Source organism: Humulus lupulus, chromosome 2 (assembly GCF_963169125.1).
Source record: "Humulus lupulus chromosome 2, drHumLupu1.1, whole genome shotgun sequence".
In the NCBI taxonomy this organism is placed as follows: Eukaryota; Viridiplantae; Streptophyta; class Magnoliopsida; order Rosales; family Cannabaceae; genus Humulus; species Humulus lupulus.
The window spans coordinates 284,621,746-284,644,429 of record NC_084794.1 but is presented as its reverse complement, the minus strand read 5'-3'; the positions used below and the strand labels follow the sequence as shown (position 1 = coordinate 284,644,429).

Below are 22,684 nucleotides of genomic sequence, written 5' to 3'. Positions count from 1 at the left end.
CCTCCAGGCCTGCAATAACCGTCCTCCGGGCTTGGAGTAGAGTGCCAAGTGTCAAGCGATGCGACCCTAGACCACAAGCAGCTGTATGACATTTCACTGTTACCCAAGTCATGGTGTTGAGTTCGTACAAGCGACAAGCAAAATGTCTCCCGACGCCACCTGACATGAGAAAACGTGCAGCTACCCCTGACACTATCAAGGACGTGCTACCCTTAAAAGTTATGGGCTATAACCTCATAAACGGGCCCACTGTGATACGTCTAGGCCTACTAGCTCCTTAACTATGAGAATGTAGATTTATTATCCATTAATACCCCATTAAGAGAAAATGTTTGTAGTAAATCCCCGTTAAGGGAATTAATTGTCCTCAATCATCTATAAATAGTGATATTGCACACTTTGTAAAGAATCGGATCCCTACTTTTTGTATTTAGAGCATTGCTAAAACTCTGCCTGAACTCCATAGAAGCTCGAAACCTTTAAGCTCCTCAAATCCTAATACAAGTGACTCGTGAACTAGGGTTAATTAATAACCTGAACCACGTAAATCTCTGTGTTCTTTCTTGTATTTCTTCAAGTTTTTTGTTTAATTAGTTGATAGCGAAAAATGCAGTTAACAAATAGAAAAACTCAATTAAAAAAAAACAATTTAGATTTATAATTGTACTAACTTAAAGTCAAATTTTTTTTAAAATGTAATTATTTTAAAAAAAATGTATGTGTATTAATTAGGGTGTCTATAACTCCATATTATAATACTAAACTATTTATAACACAACCATCATTAACCCATTTCATCCTTTGGCTTGTTTGTATACTAGCTACTTCTCTGTTTATTGCTTAACGTTAGCTGACTTCTCCCTCATTTCAAAACGACAATGACCCTTTTAGCCAAGAACCTCTGCAATCTCTCTTTCGTCCTTTGTTCCAATATTGTAATTTTTTTAATGAATTTTTTCAGGTCTAGCCAAATGCAAAGTAGAAAATGATAGTAACAATATCATGGTGTGGTCAATCGAAGGATCTCGTCGTATTAATGTTTCACAAACTTGTGGTCATGAGGGTAACCTAACTTCTGGCTGCATAATACATATACTGTTATATGTGATGATACAATACTGCCCACCAAGAAAGTTGCTGATTTTACCATTTTGGGTCTATTATTAAAAATAAAAAAAATACATCCATACAACCAAGCAAACCGCATCATCTGCTTAAAGCTTCTAAAAAGATCATAAGGATATTGCATTATAACATATCATAAATAATGCAAACTTCTTATTTACAAAAATATATTGTGGGAAATTTTACATATACAATTTGAACCATTTTTTTTTTTTACAATAATAATTACTTGCCGAAAAGCAGATGACCCCTCCACATATTATTGACATGTTAACTGAGGAGGCTATCAAGAAATATAAATATGAAAATATTTTCCCAATCCTATTTGGGGGCTTTAGGGTCTGCTTTTACCGTCTGGGTAAGATAGGTAGTATTCGCGGGTCCTAGCTGCCGCTTCCAACCATGATGAGAAAACGATTTTCCAGACAAGGTTTCTTGTAAAACTGTCCATGAAATACTGATTGGAGCAGAAATTTTGGAAATGGTAGGAGGTGAATAGAGAGAACAAACCCCTCAGCTCAAATCAAAACCAGCATCAGCATTGATTGCGTACATCAGTTTATTTTCTAGTTGCTCCTTGCTGCATAGAAAAAACAGGGTTAGACAATGTTGAGACTAAAAAGAAGAAAAATGAAATCAATAAGAATATAGAGGAAAAGCTAAGTTTTTTATGCCTAGTAAAGACAAATTACTCAATGAAGAGATGTATATAGTAGATGAATGATTATGAAAAAGTCACTATCCGTTAAACGAGACATTTGAGTGTCTGAGCAAACTCCATTAAATATCAATATACCGATCTCATATCAGTTAATTTTTCACTTAGCTTTCTTCTGTATCCTCTTCTGCACCCTTTTGGTGCTGTGGCAGAATCCTTGTGATAAAAATCTTATAATCTTTCAATGAGGGAAGGATAGAGACAAACCTTCTATAAGGTGGAAGCTTTAGAAGGTTCATACAAGTAGCTGATGTTGGTAATCGGTCAAGAGCTTCTTCAGTAGCACTCCCAGCCGCCCTGTAGTAACATGGCATTAAACTTTGACGTAAACAAATGCAGAAGGGATCGACCAAGTAGGCTGTACTGTAGAAGATGTATTTTCTGTTTGCACAAAGATTAAATTTATAAACTCCAGTAGGATGGACGTATTAAAGTTACCTCTGTATACAAAACAGTGGCTCAAGAAATTTGAATCCAAGCAGTGGTCCTCGAGAGCACCCGGTCACAAACCTGGACAATGTCTAGTCTAGTTATAATCCTAGCCATTATAAATCACTATTTTAAATCCAACTATATGCAAACTATTTGAGGTGGCTATCAGTTGTACGGATACGGCAACAATAATATATGACCGTTCCACAACTCACTTAAGAAACTTCTTCTGATTTTCCATTGAGAAGCTTTTCAGAACTTCCCAGAACATCTCAATGACATAATGCTCCTGTGAATAAGAAAGAATTGAAAAAATCCCTTCAATTGTAATTGAAAATTTTAAACCCCATGCATTTGTGAAGAAAACTAAACAAAACTAGATAAAATAATTTGGATACATTCTCTCAAGCAAAGAGATTTATAAACCACTGAACAAAAGTAAGAAGCGCATACACTATGATAGCCACCAGCATAGTTGGTATTTGATCGTAAATCATCAACATCCAAGCTTGCAAGTGAACCTGATATCAGAAGCTGTAGAGCAGAAAGAAGGAAATAACACACAATAAATGTAAGAACAAGAAAAGACTTGAAGGTTTATAAACCGTTAAATGAATATGTATCAGAATGAATGTGCAGCGGGTGGAATTAAGAAGCTAAAGAGAATTGACCAGAAAAGACATATCATTGGGGAGAGAGAAACAAAAGTTAAGCAACACGATGGTTGCAGATAGTTTTCTAACTTACCATTTTAAATTGACAAAAAAAAAAAGATTTGTTATGTATTGAGAATCAAAATGGATCAACAATTGCTACTACGCAATAATTTATAGATGTCACATACTTCCAAACAAGAAACATATTTCAGTACATTCAGCTCCAATAGCAATGTACAATTCACTGCGTGTCAACAACAAAAAAAAAGGCAACAATTGGACAAATTTTGTGAATTGCTTTTATATTATAGATCTTACAGCAATGGTATTGAACTTTAAACATTTTAGGGAAGTACAAGATTAAGCATGATATAACAATATTAATAAATGAACTGATCGTACCTGCAGTTCATGCTCATTAAACATATCAATCCAATCTTTTTGTATAAGCTGCTGAAACCCCCTCATAAAATGAGAACTTTGTTGGCGTATCTGAAAATGATTGCTTTGTTGTGTCATAATAAGGCCATTTGAAGAAGAAGAAAGCAAAAATAGATTCAATGCAACATAAAAGAATCCAAAGACAGAAGGTTGTTCGACCTGAAAATTCAATCGGTGATTAGCAACTAGATGAATAAATGTAATAACATTGTCGTTAGTGACACGTGAATCTTTTCCCCTTGGAAGTAGTTCTTCTTGTGTTTGCTCTCCATATTCATTATTTATAATGACAAAGTACAGTTCTAAATCCGATATGTCCCCCTTGTAATGCTGCTTGGTAAAAAGAAAATGAGATTTTCACAATTAAGAAAACCACCAAAGGTATGAAAGGAAGTCCAGTTGAATTTTCGTTAACAAATAGAGCATCCAATATAAAATCTTAAAAGAAAAATAAAAATGAAATTAATCAAATCAAAATTCACCAGTATGGAAAATTCTATTAGTTTAAATAAAGGATAGACTTTGGTAAAGAATATCTCTTCTACTTTTCTCAAATTGGACCTAGATCCATCTTCGAATCTAATATTAATGCTAAATTTCGCACAAAAATTGCAGAAATATGTTGAGCATTTTAAGATGCAAATTGATATTAAAAAAAACTATTATTAATAATTCATTAATATTTAATGAAAATATCATTTTTCTTTTATTTTTCTAATGGCAGTATTGTAATTAAAAAATTTCATTTATTGTTGTGTCAAATTTAGCACATGCTATATTTTGTGCCAAATTTGACATAACTTTTAATATAGAGTAATGATAAATGCACCATCAATTTGCACACTCAAATTACACACCATGATGTGTAAGTAATCTCAACCATACAATTAAATATAATGCGGACCCCACTTAAAAATATCCATAGTTGAGATTACTTACACATCATAGTGTGTAATTTGAGTGTGCAAATTGGGAGTGCATCTATCATTACTCTTTGCTAAATGAGTTTACCCCAGTTTTTATCCCCCCATCAGAATAACTTTTTTTTATATATAAAATGCTAACATATAGCATTGTCACTTATTTGACACTCCATTAGAGATGCTCCAAGGAGTCGAAGATCAATAGACAAAGCAAAGACAATTAGTGTCCCCGTACCACTCCCCTCCCCTCCCAAAAGCCCAACGAACCACCTGTGCCAAGCCCCTCTCTCTATCTCTATCGTCCAATAAGAGCTATCATTCACCAATGCCACCAATCACCAACCCAAGTGCTCCCCTTCATCAAGTCCCACTCAACTCTCGCCCAAGTCCAACAAGTGCGAAGTTGCACTGTCGTTGAGCCTTTTCTACATTTGTCATTTCCTTCTTCAACTTCGCTTCTCCAGCCTCCCTCAACGTTAAACAAGAACTTTTAGTGGAGCACCTTTTATATCGAAACAAACAAAAGAAGATCAAGTACCTTTGATTCTTTTATCATAGAAAGGCTTAAGACAACAATATTGTTTGTGGTTGCTTGTCGTTATAGTTGCAAACATCCCAGAAGGGGCAATTCTATTGATTTGAAATATATTGCTCAACCTTAATAAGGTTGGTGAGGTTGACACACCATATGTTTGATGAAATGCCTAAATTTTGGTTTAGCTCATTTACTATAATTCCTATTAGCTTATGTTATCCTTGATTTGTCTCATTTACCTTCACTCTGATTGTTCTCTAGTTGTCATGGTCAACAAGGTTGCCGCCCCTAAGGCGACCACACTGGCTGCCACACTTTTTCATTTGTTCGATACTCCTTTACCTATAGCATGATCCAATATTTCTTGGACCAAGGTCTATGTCTCCTTCGACACAAATCAAGCACTCTCAGTTCTGCAACACTCTCCCACTAGCATTCAATGCACCACCTTTAGCCCTCATTGATCACTCCATTCATGTTAACTTCTAGAAATATTTTGGTTTAGATTCACTTTTGGGACTTTTTTATTTGGAGTACATTTTGGGACTTTCAAGTTGGTTTGCTAACAACTCAAAGCTCTACTCCAAGTCCGTGGGACTTGGATTTGTATTGACAATTTTTTTATTGAACCTTTTCTTGAGACTTTTATGGGAACTTGTGGAACTATTTGTACAAGAGTTTGTATGAGCTTTATAATGGATTTTCTTATGTTTTCAATTATCACTATAAATTTAAAACATGAACTGTATTAGACTATAAAATATGTGAGTAAAATGGTATTGAGTTTACAAATTATAAAAAAAAAAGTTTACAACTAAACAAGTGGTCGATTACTTTTTTTAATTATTATTAAAAAAATAAAATTTTGTATTTAATCAATGGGACAAAATAAGTTGTTAATTATTAGTCTTCAACTAACCCAACTCACCCAAATCTGCTCAAAACTAAATTTTAATGGGCAATTTTGGGTTGCATTTTACAAAACCCACCATTAAAAAAAAAAATATCACACAAACTGCCCACTGCCCATCCAATCACCCATTGTCAACCCCTTATGATTGTTATCGAGTATGTTGGCTTACAGTACTAGAATTATATTTGGTTGGAGTATGACTCCTTGTCCCGTCTCACTGCTTAATACCTGCTCTTTGTTGATGCATTGGTATATTTTTAGCTGGTGGAGAATTGTTTACACTTGCTTCATTTTTCTAAGATAAAGGAAAGAAACTAAGTTGCTGGTTATCTTGCTTCTAAGGCTTTTTAAGAACTTTACTTGACTTCTTTTTTTTTTTTCCAAACATTTTTATGATCCTATTTTTTTTTTCAGTTTTAGAAAACCATTTTTTTGTAAATCATTGCACTCTTTTTCCTGATAGATTCTGCTCTTTAGAAGCTTTAATGAGGCCTTGATATTGGGGTACAGTAGTTTTGTTTTGGCAGAGCTGTGTATTCTTATTTGGGTTGTACTTTAGTTTCATATCTCATTTTTTAGACTTCGTATTTTTTTTAATTAATATACTGGGTGGGTTGCAGACAATAGCTTGGAAATTGTATGTTCTTGAAGATACATATTTTTACTACATGTACAGTCTCATTGAAAATCTACCATATGAAGAACTCACACCCCTAAGTGTCCATTTTACATGAAAGTATTAGCAATGAAAATACTCAATTAAGCTACATAATAAGCAAGGTTTCTTAAATCATCAATCAAATGATAGAAACAAAAGAATACAATACGAGCAAATGATAGAACATAATTTCAGTGTAACATTAAAACTAAAAAAAAATCTAACATAAAAAGTCCAATAATAAAAATGGTATTACCTTTAAGAAAATGAGATGCCGATACAATTCTGGGTCCAAGGAAGGCAAATCATTTAAGTAGTTGTACCTAAAGAACAAATAATTTTTTTTCTAGCTTTAGGATTTCAACAAAATAAGATTAGCGACTAATCAAAATTGCATATAACACTACTAATAAAAGTTCTCAGAACTGTTTAATCTCACAATTGCACAGTGAATTTTGCACCGGAAATAAATTTGTTGATTGCTCTAATAATATGATTATGTTTGGTAAACTCGTAACAATATACAAGATGTTTATTAAAAATCACAATAAAGGTTTCGAAACGCGAGCATAATCTTGAAAGAAAGGAATCTATTGACAGTAGAGATTAGGAATCTCAAATACGTACTTTTGTTTTAGTTTGCTTAAGAAGAATGTTGCAAATGGTATATCAACAAGAATCCCTTCAAACATCGCCTACAAAGGGGAAAAGCACGAGGATCAGCACGATATGTAATAGCAGAAAACTTCAAGATTTGATGTTAATGATGTCATTTGCCCACTTTTTAACACTAATTTGAGAAGCCAATATAATGAATTTACTATCCTAATGGCATGAACACTTATGCTTTGAAATAGTGATTGCTTATAATTTTGAACAGGTTCGGTCACTCATATATTATAATTTATTTTAGAAGTTTCCAGCCTTTTATAATTTATAATATTTTTCAATTACGTTGCTTTTTCTAAGGCATGTAGATTATGAAGACACCAACAGCAGGTAGATGATCTCCAAGTATTAAAAGTCACAGGCTAAAACCCAATTATCTTCCCTCCAACATTGTGAGCTACAAGAAAAGAAGATGGAGGATTTGGAGATTCGTACCTTTGCCAGAAGAACTCCAAGAAAATGAAAAAATTGGAGATGTTGTTCATGTATCATTCCAGAACCGGGATTAGGGTAAAGCAAGTGATCAGATGTTTCCTGCATATACCAAACAAAGAAGATAAAAAAAAATCCCCGAATCTGACTCCATGCCTATCCCCACAATATTTGGGGACCAAGAAACTATAGGCAATTGCTATGTTAGCTGCTTTGATAAGGGCAATTGCCGTGGCGCGCCAGTAAAAATTCTCTAAAATTAGCAACAGTAATCAAAATGAAACGTAATTCCGTGTTATCACATTTATTTGTTATCCCATTCATTTTTTTCCTTCAATATGTCTAAAATCGAATTTTTTTTATTTGATCTATTACCAATATATTTCTTTGTTCCGTACTTTTTATATTCTAGTCAATCGAATCCCTTGCATTCTTGGTCATAGTCTATTGAAATGAATTGAAATTGATTAAGGAGTTGGTCAATGATGCTCGAACCTGTACTTGTTTTGAGTGCCTACTTATTTTCTATTGGTATCTATGAATTGATCACCAACCGAAATATGGTTAGAGCTCTTATGTGCCTTGAACTTATACTGAATGCGATTAATATGAATTTCGTAACATTTTCGGATTTTTTCGATAGTCGCCAATTAAAAGGAAATATTTTCTCCATTTTTGCTATAGCCATTGCAGCGGCTGAAGCAGTTATTGGACCAGCTATAGTTTCGTCAATTTATCGTAAAGTGTAAAGTGCCCAGGAGGGATTTGAACCTTAGACTTTGTGGGAGCAAATTACATGTCTAACCATTTGGGCTACCCCTCTTGAGTTCAAACAAAGAAATTAATAAGACATGGCTAGAACCTAATTTTATCCCCACCGTTGATGCGAGTCCCTCCCAATCTCTCTTGCCTCTTCATCTCCTAATTATTCTAATTTCTAAGATGTACTACCCAAATGTAAGATTTTCTTTTACCCAATAGTAAGATATATTCTATTGCTTCAAGCAAGTTGACAAAGTAACAATGATCTTTTGTCCACCTCAGAGGAACAACAGATCAAATGCCCTAGATTATACTTCACATAAGGGTTGATATTCCTCTACTCTTATTCTCATGTGAGTATGGGGGATTCAGCAGCGTAGCTTTCAGCTATATTTCCATTTGCACATAACCTGGAGTCTTAGTTTATAAAGGTGGCTAATTAATAAACTTAGTGTCTTCATTGCAGTCTGTAAAACCAACCTTAAATAGCCCATACTGCACATCAAAGGCAGCTCGAGTGATATTCTCCATGAAATCTTTGAAAATCCCTCCACCGTCAATGCCAGCCTCCTCAACTCCAAATTCATTTACAAAGGTTACACGAATCTGCAAGTAAACAGAAGAAACAAATAATAGGTAGCTCGGGAAAAAGGAGTTCTCAATATCTTCAAATGCCGTGTCAGCAGAAAACAATTCTCACATACTAAAAAAAAGAAGGCAAAAGGCAAAGAGAACTTAACGCAATAGATGTAAATGATTATTGAGAAATATTACCGGTCCACGAAGGTTATCCTCAGATAAAGCACTCATCTGATTATAAGCATCTTCCAGAATGTGATCCCTCCGTATTCTAAAGCGATTTCTGGTATAAACAGTATGAGCACTATGCTTCTGCCTAATTGCTGCCAATTGTGACTGGCAAAATGCAGTTTTAAACATATTGTTAGGTATAACATGACTAGTACAAAAAATAAATTAAAAATGTTGGTGCACTATCAACATGCCTCAACTGAATTGTTGATAACCCTATCAAAATTAAAATTTCTTTTAAATCCAAATAAACAACTCACAGCGAATATTTTCACCCTGCTCGTAAAAGGAACAAGAAAGGGAGCTTGCTTCAATATGTCATTCGCACGGGTATTTTCTAATACAGCCTAGGCACAAAGCAAAAATATTAGCAATACAAACCCAGCAGCATTTAGGAATGCAAAACCAAAATGTCCAATAGAGTCTATTACCTGTGAAATAAAGAACTCATTGACCCCATCAGCATGGAAGTCACTAGGAGATGCAAACTGCCTTCTGTTGTTCCAATCTTGCAACTACATCAACAATTGATATAAAAATTCAAAAGAGACGAAATGGAGTACAATGTCTTTTATGCATCATAATAGGAGAAGTCTCAATGGATAAAGAAAACACTCTACAAACCAGCATCAGAACATATTAACAAAAGTGATTTTATATTCCAAACAATTGAAAGGATGCATGTACCTGAGAGAGAAGCTCAGAGGCTACAACACTAACCCTGTGTTGAATGACTTCCACTGGGTTTCCCTTAATAGTATTATTGTGGCTGACAGATCTCACAGAATTTGAAGGAGTTGTAGGATTCACCCATAGAAGCTGCCATAAGGCCTACAAAGAGTGTAAATGCACAGTAATAACAATATCAACCGTAGCATAAAGTAACAAATGTTGCTGTAAACCTGTAACTAGTTGTTACATATCCCATTGTCATGCTTACCCACACTACATTGAAATAAAAAAATTGCAACCATGTGGCCAACTAGTGCCCACATTTAGCTCTTTCATGCTTAAAAATTATTTTTTGTTGACAATTAAGGTAGAGCTTATTCAACAAATATTACCTGTCTTAGTATAATAATCAGGCATCTGATATCCTCCAGTGAAAGTGGCTTCTCTTGTTCATAGAACTCCTCATTATCAACTATCATGAGCATGTGCCTAATAGATAATTCATTAAAATGGTGCCCGTTAGAATACAAGTAGCATATTAAATTTATTCCACAAATGGCATGCCAACAAAATAATTTTACTAAATTAACTCTGAAATAAACAGAAGCAGCATTACTTGTACACGGGACAGAAAACAGCCAGAGGTAAGAGCCAACCAGGTCCATCTCCCGACAAAAGATATGAGAAATGTTCAGACAAGGACATCCATTTCTGGTTCTCATGACACCGCTTCATAAAATTCCAGAGCACTAGAACAAGTTCAGTTCTATAAGCCAGCACAGTCATAATTATTTCAAGAGGCAATGCATTGAAAGTGGCATGCAGAAAAGAACAAGCTGCACCAACAGCTGCAACCTCCCTGTCATCTGGATCATTATGCAAACCCTTGACATTTGAAATTCCTCCAAACAAAACATTTGTCTGCACAACATCCAACCCAAAAAAGTATCTTATTGTTGTTACAGTACAAGGCAGATATTGCTTTTTCATAAAATTAGATGTGTGCGAGAATCATAAAGAGTCAAAATGACATACAAATTGTAGAAGAAAGGGTGGATCAATAGCATTACAAATTTGTTTCTCCAAACCCCTATTCAAAACCATTTCCACTTGCTCATCACCTGCCACGACTTCGTCATCAATCTGCATATCTGACTCGAACAGGTACAATTCAATTGCATCAGTCCAACTTGCATAATTTTAAAACCCAAATAATAACTTAGGGAAGAAAGCCAAGCTTAGATAGCATAATAAATCAAGTAACAAGATATATAATATATGTTCATGTAAGAAAATCTATATAAAATGTATTATGAGTAAGGCATACTGTCTTGAGTTTCTCTATTTAAAGATTTCATTGAAGGAAGTGTCTCCAACAAGAACGTTGTAACAGCAGCAAGGTCTACAGCCTGAATATATTAAGAAAAGATAAATTATTTACAAAAATAATAGCTGCATTTAAGATTAGTAAGATCAAAAATATAAAAAACTATCAACACAGTTAAGCGAGGAAGATTTTTTTTTTTTTGAAACAAAACAACTTGTATTAATAAATGAATATACAATACAAGTGAGCGGTGAAAACAACCACAGGAATCTCAAGGAAAACAAAAACTATTTTTAAGCAATGAAGAATATTAACAGATTGAATTTTTTAAAAGTAAACTTACTGGGACTGACATATATTTACTTGAGAGAACAATTGATGCAAAATATTTTAATGTATTACATGAAAATAAAACAAATCAAATTCTACTGTTAAAACTGCACCATCCAGGGGCTATCCTCTTTCTAGAAGACAGCAATTACCTTGATGCCTCGAGGATGATTAATATAATATCTTGAAAAAAAAATATCTAGGCCCAAACAAAGCATATATAATGTGTTCGAACATCTATTATAAGAAGTCCTGATTTTATATTGAAACTATAACAGAATTGACATCTCTATCAACTCCTCACCATTTCAAAAACGCAATCAGGCTGAGATAATGCAAGTCCTGCAGTTTCTAATATATTTCCAAGAAGGCAGGCATAACCAGGAAACTCATTTGATACATCACTAGGAAGCACATTAGCATGATTTTGCACGTAGATTGCCATCTGATGAAGGTAAACTTGGCACAGACCTCTTGTCGCAAGAGCCTATATGGAAGATTGCATAGGAGAGATTACTTAATGGTAATTTTAAAAGAAAAAAAAATGCAGAACAGTGTAGCACTTCACATCACCAATCATCATGCTTCTTATGTAATAAACACCAAAGCATTTTTTAAGTTATCATATGTATACCTCTTTTAAACCAGGGAAAAGCTTCCAGAGGAAAGGAACAGTAAGAATCTGGGATGAGAAACTCCATCTTGCATCAATATTTGGGCAAATACAGGGTTTTTGACCAGTATGAGAGCTTACGAGAACAAGCACTTGTTCCAACGAAGACACTTTGCTAAGGCAAGTATGAATGTCCAAGTTCTCCTGTATCACACAGCCAAAAAATAGAGTATCTAAATATTTATAACACCCTTGCAATTTTAATGGAAATGCTGTCTCTAAAGCAGTGTAAAAAGTTTTTTTTAATACAAATATATTCTCGTCATCAGGCAGCCCAGTGTGAAAAAGGTCAAACTCAAAAAGTGGGAAATAACACGTAGAGAGGATGAAATAAACAAAGAATCATAGACTAAAGTAAAACAGGAGCTATAAACAGGATGTTACACCCTTATTTTGAAAATAATACATGCATACCTTTCCTGTTAGAATGATCTCTCTAAACATGGAAAATGCCTTTTTTAGCAATAGATAACCAACTGTCTTGCAAGCCCATGGAAGTTTGGGATCAATCAAAAGGTGCACTGTTTCTAACAACATGGTTGTGCATGTGCTTGACTCTTCAGGTGTGGCAAAAATTTGATTCTTTAAATGATGTCTGTCCAACAATACACCAAATAAGCAACAAAACATATGTAATGTTAATTTAATAATGTCTGGTAAAATTGCTTGCTCCTACATATGATCACAGTGTTCAACATTTTGCAACATCAGACATAAGAAACTCAGAATCAATGTAGATATCAACGTTACTATCTTCACAATTTAACATGCATGAAGGATTGAAAAGCATGCAAATCTAGAAAACCCAAAATCATCCGCGCAGTTATGTCACAAGTCTCCGAAGATATTAGGTAACCAAACAAAAGAATTAACTAGAAAACTAGACACATATAACACCACCTAATTAAAACCCTATAATAAAAATGTGAAACAAATGCATCAAACCTATTTTGATGTAGAGCCTTAATACATAAGTATGCAAGTTGCTTCACTCTGTAATCCACCAAAGCATGCTTGGATGAGTACTCCATGCCAGCAAATAGGCTCACAATATCCCCTATTTCGTGAACATGTACAACATTAAAGAAGACATTAAACAAGGGAAGCAAACAGAATGGAAGGACAAAAAATGAAAAAAAAAAAGGCATCATGATAAATAGCATATCAGTATAAAAGAACAGATAGGGGGAGGGGTGTGACATTATTGCAGTAGATATATATATATATTTATCTTTATACCAATTAATTGAAAAAAAAGAAAAAAGAAATGTAGAATAGAAGTACCACTATCTTGGACCAATTGCTGAAGGAATCGGCATATCTCCATAAGGGTTTCAATATCAACAGCATTTCGAGCATCAAAGAAATAAAATAACTGGCGTAAAAATTCTGAATCCAAACCAAAACAATTCCTATAGGAAAGAAAATTAGGTTAGTTTCCCACAGCATAAAACCCTGTTGGAAACATTTATATTCAAGACCTAGTGTTGAAAAGGAGTTCCACAAAACTATAAAGTAATCTATGTTATATACACAATTTGACCCAGCAAGGTTACCTGTCCACATTTTGGCAAAGTTTCCCATATTTTCCATAGAACTGTTCTCGAACCTTAGAACGTTCAGCAGCCACTACCTTTCTCCCCCTGAAGCATTTCTGTAGCTAGTAATCAGTAACACTTGTGCAAATATACACACCACAACATAAACATGACACTTAACTAGACGAAACAATTAAATTGTCGGGTGTTTTAGATCAAAATGAAAAAGTCATGATTAGGTCACACAAAATTTATGATCAAAACTTACATGTTTCATAACTTCTAACAATCATATTTTCAATACATGGATGATTGAATATGCTTGCCACATCGTTGAGTGTAAACTGTGTGGGTCTCTATCATCACTCAAAATAATAAAAATATACAATTGAGTTTTTGTGATTCCATTAGTAGTCATTAAAAGAGTAAATAAAACAGTATACTATCATTTGTATATTAAATTCCCCCGCTTTACATTCGAACAAATCTGTATTATAATCAATCATATGACATTCCACAATATAAAGCCAAAAGAATTCGGAGCTCGTGCCATTTGCAAAAGAACGTACAATTTATTTGATCATTATAGCCAATCAAGACAATCAACCACATTGTTAGTCTTCCGATTGCTATATACCTCTACAAAACACATAGCCCAGAGCAAAACAATTTACCCACTGATCATTCTCCCTTTCCCACAAAAAATACGAAATGCCGCCACGGCATTCGACAAACGATACCATATTTAATTGCTATAAACAATCGAAACAAATATTGATGCCAAAAATTAAAGAATGAAAAAACATACTTGAATTTTAGTAGCAGCAGAGTTCTTTTGCCGCAACATATATCGCTTGTTCCGCTCTAACCTAGCCTGCTCAAGAAGCTTCTGCCTATCCCTTTCCTTCGTGCTCCGGCCTCCCAAATCGACTCGCTTCCGAGTCGATGGATCGCCTGAGAAGAACATCCTTCCGAGTGGACTGAACCAAATACGAACCCTTGTAATACAAAAATACAATGAACAAAACGAGCTTTAGGAATCTCAACTTAACTTTCGAACGATTCCGATGAATTTAGAGAAACAACGAAAAGTAAGCCCTACTCCAATAATTGACAAAGAGATCACGCAACTAGAAAGATAGATATTCTGTTTGGGTGGAAGGAAAATAGAAGAGAAAAACTATCGAAGAGAAAGAAAAAGAGAGAGCTTGAGAATTTGCCTGCGCTCTCTCGTTTTCTTAGCTGGACTGTGAAATTGTAAGAGTCGAAGTGGAAATAGAAAAAGGAAAAGAGGGCGTAGTACTTGGGGGAAGTAGTTTTCTTTTTGAACATAAGACGTTTCTTTCTATCTTTGATTTAGGTAAAATTACATACGTTTCGACGAAAGAACACTCGATACGTTTCGTTTCTTCAATTTCTTCTATCTTTCTTTCAGCTTATAATATAGTTGCGTGCAGCACACGCCATGGATGTTTACTTAATTCACTAATCATGTTTAAAATTTTGTAAAACTAATTTTTAGCACAAAACTAGTAATGCATTTGATTATTGATAGAGATTTTTCATTCGAGAACTGCCCTACTAGGGGGCAGAGACGAAGACATTTTCTATGGAGTCTAAATTAATCTAAAAGTTAGTTTGTATGGATAAATTAACTTATAAAAAAAAATTAAAAATTAATAAATGTTGATCAATTTAATTAACTACTCATGTTCTTTTTTTCTTGAGCTCCCTTGTAGATCTCACACTAAACTTTTGAAATCTTAGAGGGTTATTTATGTCTGTGGATCAGCTCAAACATACTAAACCAAGAATTATCTTTTATAAGAAACTCATCCTAATTCTTTAGATGTTTGTACTCATTGATACTTTCCTATATCATTATAGAAATGACAAAACCTGATTGAATCCTTTGATCCTTCTTATTTTTTCTTTGAAGTGGATAATTTATAAAGTACCAAAACCTTAGGTGCTACAAAAATCTATACTCAAGACCCGACCAAATTGGTGTACCTTGTGAATTGAGGCTCATACTTCTTGTCATTGTGACCTTTAGCTCACTTTTAGCCATCTTGGGACATGTCAATATCTCTCATTTTACTCTCGCCAACACTATTCTCAAATGTGATTGTGCCAAAAGGAATGTGTCTCATTGGACTAGACCTCAAATCCTTTTTGGCTTCCTCGGTTGTAACGTCCTATTACCTTAGAGCCGTTACTAAGTGAGTTTAAAACGTGCAATCACTCGCTAATCGAGGTTTTTAAAGCAAAAGTGTAAGTAAGCCATAATCAGAGTGAAAACTTTAGAAATAACTCTATACCATTGAAAGTCATAAAAGTTTAACACTTGGGATCCCAAAATACTGTTTAGAAATATTTACAACATATAAATACAACCAAGTCAGCTAAACGATAAATCTAGGTTTTATTACATTCATCTCCCAAAATCCATTGGTTGTGGCAGCCAGGCAGACCAAACATGTACACGCCGCTTCATGCCTGCTACACTCATGGTTGGTTGGCCTTCTAATTGCCCTTACCTGCACCACTGAGCATCCGTGAGCAGAAGCCCAGCAAGAAAACCCACAAACAGATAACATATGCAAAACATACACCAGACATATAATCAGGCCATCAATAGGCTAAACACATACGACCAAGCCGTCCCAGGCACTTTATTAGGCCCTGGGTTCGCGGTCTACACCGTGAGGATATCCCAGGTATCCTTTAGGGTCCCGCCCTGGCAGCTCGCACTCCACGTGCTCAATACTACTCCCAGCCCCTTGTCGTACTCAGCCTTGCACTCAACGTGCCCAACACCGTTCCCGGCCCTTTGTCGTTCCTGGCCCCTGCCGACCTCGGCCTACACCATTCCCGGCTCTTGCCAATCATTTACACAATAGCATTCATAGCATAGTAAACAAATACTGAATACTAACAAATTCAATCAAAGGGCTACGCCCTGCAGATCAAACATATTGGGCTCAGCCCTGCATACAAGCTCTATGGGAACAAGGGTTTTCTTACCTGCGTCCCAAGCTTCCCGAGCACCGATATCCCGAGCACAGTCCCTTAACTTGAGCCTTGCCGAACCCTAGTCACAACACGTAATAATATTCATCCATCAAGTTCCAACCCATTAACTAGCTTTAAATCACAATTCTAGTCTCCGAGTCATTGAGTTTCACCAACCATGGTAAAAGATTCAATCCTGGGCACCCTAGGTTAAATTCCCAAGCCTAGAATCTCAAAATCCCTTAAGGGTCGCAGCACTAGCCAACCATGCCACGGCATGGCCCCAAGCAGAGGCTTCCAAATGCCCAAAAACAGGTAAGGGCCGCGGCATTACTCAGGCCATGCTGCGGCCCGCCCTCCTTCCTCAGCACGCATCAGATTCGAAGGGCCGCAGCTCAACAAGAACAATGCCGCGGCCCGACCCTTCGAACCCAAAAAAATCCTCCATTTTAGACACCCAAACCTCTCTCAAAACCACCCACAATCATCCCAATTTCATAACTCAATTATCCACAAACTTTCCACAAGGTTCCAGCAACAAAACCTACCTGAAATTTAGACTAAAAACCCATTAAAAATTCATTTCAATCTCTGAGATTTTCTAACTCAAGAACCCAAAACTCAGCCATGGAAACACTATAATTCCACATTCAAACTTTAAATTAAAGCTTACCTCAGCTGCAGAACCAATCCTCCAAGTGTTTTCTGGTTTAATTCCCAAAGTTCCAGCCTCAATTCACTCTTCAAATTCAAAACCCAAAAACCACTTAGAACATATTTAATTTCACAGAATTTTCAACACAGATAATGAGAATCAATCCTTACCTTAATCCTGGCTGAATTCCTTTGCTTAAGTTGAGCTAATCCCTCAAAATTCAAGCTTGAGCTACAGAGCCCTCAGCTGAATTCCTTAGCTTCCAAGAGTTTCCTTTGTTTTGCCTTAGAGAAAAAAAATAGAGAGAGAGAAGAGGAAGACTTACGTCGGTTTCTACAAGTCTCTAAGTATTTCTTTCTTTTTGTTTTGTTTAACTTAGTCTATGTGGTTACCTCAAGGCTCGGGGTACCAAAACGTCCCCGAGGGCAAAATGGTAAATTTCCCCAATATTCCCTCCTAGACATTTTATCCTCAAATATATCTCTAAATATTTATTTACATGCCTCGATAACCCCATATAATAGCTAATGCCCAAATTACTCCTCGACTCGCCTTGAGTCGGATTCTCAATCCCGTTGTGACTTTCTGGTTAACCGCTCCCCAAGACTGTCTCGGGCCGTGCTACAGAGATAAATCACATACATATCGCATTTATTACAATTATCACAGTTATACCCCTACTATCCAAACGGGGCCCACACGCACATCTAACTCAACTAAACATGCATCTTTATCAAATATTCACATAAATTCACATATTAGCATATTAATTTATTTATTACCCTTCAGACACGCTAATCAAGGCCCTAAGCCCTATTAGCAAATTCGAATCGTTACATCAGTTTTCATAAATTCTTCAGCTTGCTTCAAGAATTCTTCCATTGTGTGACATCCTTTATATATTAAACTATCATGTAGCATGATTTCAGGTCGAAGGCATGCACAAACTACTATCAGGTTGCCATTCTCGCTAACCCTCATTGCCTTAGTAGCCTTCTCATTAAATCTATTAACGAATTACTTTAAAGATTTAGTAGGTCTTTACTTCAAGTTAGCGAGGTTGTTCCATTATTTAGGTGAGTTAAAGTATCATAAAATTGTTTCTTGAAGTTTTTACTAACTTAGATCAACTCGCGATACAATTAGCTTAAAGCTTAAGATACCATTACTTGAATGCTCCTAATAAGGTGGCAAAGAAGCACTCACAACAAGCTTCTAAATATACATTATGCAGGTTTGTCATTATATTAAAATCATTGAGGCGGTATATTGGGTTGGTTGTCCCATTGTATTTTTCAAGCATTGGTATTTTGAAATTGAAAGAATGGTTGCGTATCAAATATTTAGAAGAAGGAATCACCCTAATTATTATTTGAGTTTGAGCCCAATTGTTGTTGTGCTCGCAACTTCGTAAGTTTATAGTCTAACCTTTCACTCATGGGGTTACCTCATACGGTTGGGTTAACTCTGTCTAGTCAAGGTTTTAGTATCTCTTGCTAGTCTTCTCCACTTCTCTCATTGTTCAATTGTTCATGAAGGTCTTGCCCCTAATTACTTTACTCAAATTATTAATTTAAAGCTTGATTTGTAAAGTTAATTTAGTATATATATATATCTTAATTTCTTTTACTATTTTCTCTCCAATTTTCCATCATCTTCACTTTTTTTCTATTATCTAGCAACTTCTTTTGTCCAAACATAACAATAGTACATGATTTTCATTTTCATGCTCATTGTTAAAAGCAAAACTACCAATTATATGTGGTCGTGGTTATCCTTTTCTAGTGCCGCCCTCACCTCTAGGCCATATATTTTCATCTAGTCCAAGACCTAGTTCCTTTAACACCACCACAACCCATATTTTGTCTTTAACATTCACTCAAAATCTAGTTATCTTTCACAGTGGAAGGCTAAAAGAAAAAGATAGGTCATTAAAAGATAAATTTTAAAAGACCAAGAAGACCTAAAATGATTTTAAAAAAAAGTCAAAGAAGACAACAAAGGTAGAAAACAAGGGAAAGAATACAAAAATAAAAAGCCTTAAGAATGTGGTATTTTTTTTCTTCGACAAATATTGGACTATTCATAATTTATTGTTAAAAAGTAATTAAAATTTGGATTTTACCACTCTAATCTCATTCCTCATACTTGTCACACTTGGATCTCAAAAATTACTTTTAGCTCCAAACCTTTCCAAATTGTATCAATTAAGTCCTAAAATCATTTTTTTATTTGTTGGTCCCTAAATGCTATTGTTATTGTTATTTATTTTTTCCTCCTTTAAATCACAAAAAAAAAAAAATACAAAAAGTAATGGAATCATCTAATTTATATAGATGGATGTAAAAAATGTAAAATCAAAACTTGCTTTCTTTTATTATTTCTTAAAAAAATATTTTTAATACAATTTTATAACTATTTAAAATATATTATCAACATTATTACTAAATGTACTAAACCAATCTTAATAAGAGTTCCAATTAGAAACTAATATATGATCAATATTAACAAATCATCATTAAATCAGAAAAATTACATCTATTAACAAAATTTTAGTATGATTACGTAAAGAATTACTAATATTTTTGCTCATCGAACTTAGGATATTATGAGATCGTATCCCCTAAAATATAAGGATTGTTAAAATTTCTCCTTGAACTATCACATTTACATAAACAAAGTATTTCTATTAGCTTCCATTTTATTTTGTCATTTAAATGATGATGTAGCACAAAAATTAACATTTTTGTTACCCGAATTTTAACCACTACCAAATCGTGCCCCCTTTAAAAAAAATTAAAAATATTTTTTTTTTATTAATTCTTAGAAAACTAATTCAAACCTTAAAAAATAACAATTAAATATATTAAAAATTCAATTTTAAATAATTCAAATTGTAAAAATCATTAAAAAAATTAAAAATATATAATATCATGAAATTAAACCTTAAAATAAATATTTTTAAACTTCAAATCTAATTTTGAATATTAAAATCAAATACAGAAATCATTTCTCTCCCAAGTTTCAAATGTGCTCCAAGTCTATGTCCACGACTACATTAATGGTATATGAATTGACGAATTAATGAATTATATCATTGATTTTAGAAGAGAAAATTACATCTTTAATTTTTAAGTGAATTTGATTATATTAATTAATGAGTTTATGAATTATACTGACCAAATATTTAATTTAGATGAATTAATGAATATGAGTTTATAAATACCAATAAGCTTGAATTTAGACTTTTTTTTAAGTGAACTTGAATTTTTTAGTTTAACTTCTTTTTTTAAAGGAATTTTAATAATTTTCCTTTAATTTTTTAAGATTTAAATTATTTTTTTAAGAACTAATAAAATATAGACTTTAAAATTTTTTAAATTAACTTGTTTGGTAAAAAGAGACATAATTTGGTAATGTCCAAAGATTGGAAAGCAAAAATACTAATTATTTTATGTCCATCAGCATTTAAACGACAAAAGGAACGGAAGCTAACAGAACCATGTTTTTGAAAATGATATAGTTCGGTTTTGACAACCTGTATATTTTAGAGACACGATCTGATAGTATTATAAGTTCGGACCAAAATTATTAATTATTCTTAAGAAGCTATGCCAAAATAATATTTACAAAATTAGTAACGGGTCTAAAGTTCTGTCTCCATTTGACTTATAAAGGGAAAAAAAACCAGCATCTTACGTTACGGCCCATGTCACAAATATCAGACTGCTGTTTTGGTAAATTACAATACAAAGAGACATGAAGCAAATTTACAAGGGTTAACTCACTGACATAGCAAATCCTACAAGAAAAAATAACCCAGAAACCCCAAAGTTAACAAGAATTCTGTCATAAATTCAAGCAATGCAATGCATATCAAGAATCAAAACCAGAGCATATACCACTATCTCTCAGCAATCTTTTCTCTTCTTCAACATAGTTTTTTCCTTTGCTTGCCTGACCAAGTTCTCTTTTCCTCTTTTCCATATCAAGAATCAAAACCAGAGTATATACCACTATCTCTCAGCAATCTTTTCTCTTCTTCAACATAGTTTTTTCCCCTGGTTGCCTGACCAAGTTCTCTTTTCCTCTTTTCCTTCTGAGAGAAAGAAACATTCTTCTTCTCTCTCTCTTTCTCCCTCAAACTCTCCTTTTCCTGCCTAGTCAGTACACCAAGAAGCTGTTCTCCCTGCACTAAGGCAGCTCTGGTTTTCTGCCTTTCTTGAAAAGACTCCTCACTCTCCTTGGCTTCACGTTTCTCCTTACCACTAGACCAAGACCAGTTCTGCTCTTCTGGCTCTTTTGGGGGTGGAACACTCAACACTGATGGTCCACCTTTATACCCATATCTCTTCAATGCATCAAAATCAACCGTAGAGGTAGTCTTGCGGTTGTTCCCAGATTTCACTGTTACAAAATCAAAGCTTGTTGAAACAACACTACACTTCAATTGATGCATAAAAAACATTTGGAAATGAAGGATTATATTGAGTACCCTATGGTTTTGGCCTAACAACACTTACATTTTTATACATAAAATTCAGTAAAAATAGCTTGGGAAAGTTTAGATTGAGTACCCTTTGGCTTAATCTTGGCAGACTTAGAAGACCCACGATCAGTTTCTGAAGCTGATGATGATTCATCAGAGGAAGAATCATCTTCATTGTCACTCCACGGCAGTGCCCTTTTCATTGGTATGTATCTGAAGTATATTATATAAATCATATGTACACCATAAATTAAAAATTAAAAGAAACCATTCTTGCGACTGTTTTCGTGAGTAGAATTGAATTGAAATGATTGGATTTGAGGAATATAAACCCTAGGAATGGATATCTTAAATTGGATAAAATTGATAAATAAAAAAATTAGAGAGGCATAATAGAGATGGTACGTGGGAAAAGCATACCGTTTTGTGTGAATTAAGTAACAGAAAAGATTTCCAAGATCAGTCACCGGCGACGCCGCCTAAGCACAATGAAACAAAACCCTCGCTCCACGGCTTCGCGGCCTCAGATGCAGTAGCGGTTTACACACCAAGCCAAGCTTTATTTAGGACTTAAAACCAAATTCTTTTACAGTACAATTACAAATAAGATCATTTTTTCTACCGGTAAAATAGTACTTGAGTTTAATATAGCTTCCTGCATTTAACTTCCAGCATTAAAAAAAACATTTTATAGTTTTTAGCTTCTAGGATTAAAAATATATTTGAGACTTTTGGATAAAAAATAAAAAATGTTTTTTTGATTATTTAAAAGATTTTTTTGAAAATTTATTTTTTGAATTAGAATAATTTTATTATTTATAATTTACTCATAAAATATCATTTTTAATTAATTTTAAAATACTTCAAAAAGAACTTTTCATTAAAAAAATATTTTTGTATAATAATTATCC

At 34.2% G+C, this 22,684-nt stretch overlaps 2 protein-coding genes across 4 annotated transcripts; both read right to left on the bottom strand.

Moving 5' to 3' along the window:
• Positions 1–1,256: 1,256 nt before the first annotated feature.
• On the bottom strand, positions 1,257–14,895 carry LOC133819590 (E3 ubiquitin-protein ligase UPL6). 3 transcript variants are annotated; one of them, XM_062252873.1, is made up of 27 exons: positions 14,717–14,895; positions 14,423–14,612; positions 13,633–13,730; positions 13,361–13,488; positions 13,022–13,133; positions 12,491–12,671; positions 12,038–12,220; positions 11,708–11,890; positions 11,074–11,155; positions 10,782–10,897; positions 10,363–10,667; positions 10,139–10,235; positions 9,762–9,905; positions 9,506–9,589; positions 9,335–9,421; positions 9,039–9,179; positions 8,745–8,870; positions 7,506–7,604; positions 7,029–7,096; positions 6,658–6,724; positions 3,532–3,702; positions 3,334–3,423; positions 2,729–2,809; positions 2,491–2,564; positions 2,282–2,353; positions 2,051–2,140; positions 1,257–1,705 (listed from the first exon to the last, which is right to left on the bottom strand). In XM_062252873.1, the coding sequence occupies exons 2-27, from the start codon at positions 14,579–14,581 to the stop codon at positions 1,639–1,641; spliced, it is 3,105 nt and encodes a 1,034-aa protein (XP_062108857.1). In that variant the 5' UTR covers positions 14,582–14,612; positions 14,717–14,895; the 3' UTR covers positions 1,257–1,638. The 3 variants fall into 3 exon arrangements, with proteins under 3 accessions (XP_062108857.1, XP_062108858.1, XP_062108856.1); XM_062252874.1 differs by lacking the exon at positions 14,717–14,895 and adding an exon at positions 13,883–13,970 and having other exon boundaries at positions 14,423–14,582; XM_062252872.1 differs by having other exon boundaries at positions 14,423–14,895.
• A 6,027-nt stretch (positions 14,896–20,922) lies between these two features.
• LOC133819589 (uncharacterized) lies at positions 20,923–22,409 on the bottom strand. The gene is made up of 3 exons (XM_062252871.1): positions 22,194–22,409; positions 21,862–21,986; positions 20,923–21,691 (listed from the first exon to the last, which is right to left on the bottom strand). Exons 2-3 carry the CDS (start codon positions 21,974–21,976, stop codon positions 21,273–21,275), a joined length of 534 nt encoding a protein of 177 aa, XP_062108855.1. The 5' UTR covers positions 21,977–21,986; positions 22,194–22,409; the 3' UTR covers positions 20,923–21,272.
• Positions 22,410–22,684: the final 275 nt, after the last annotated feature.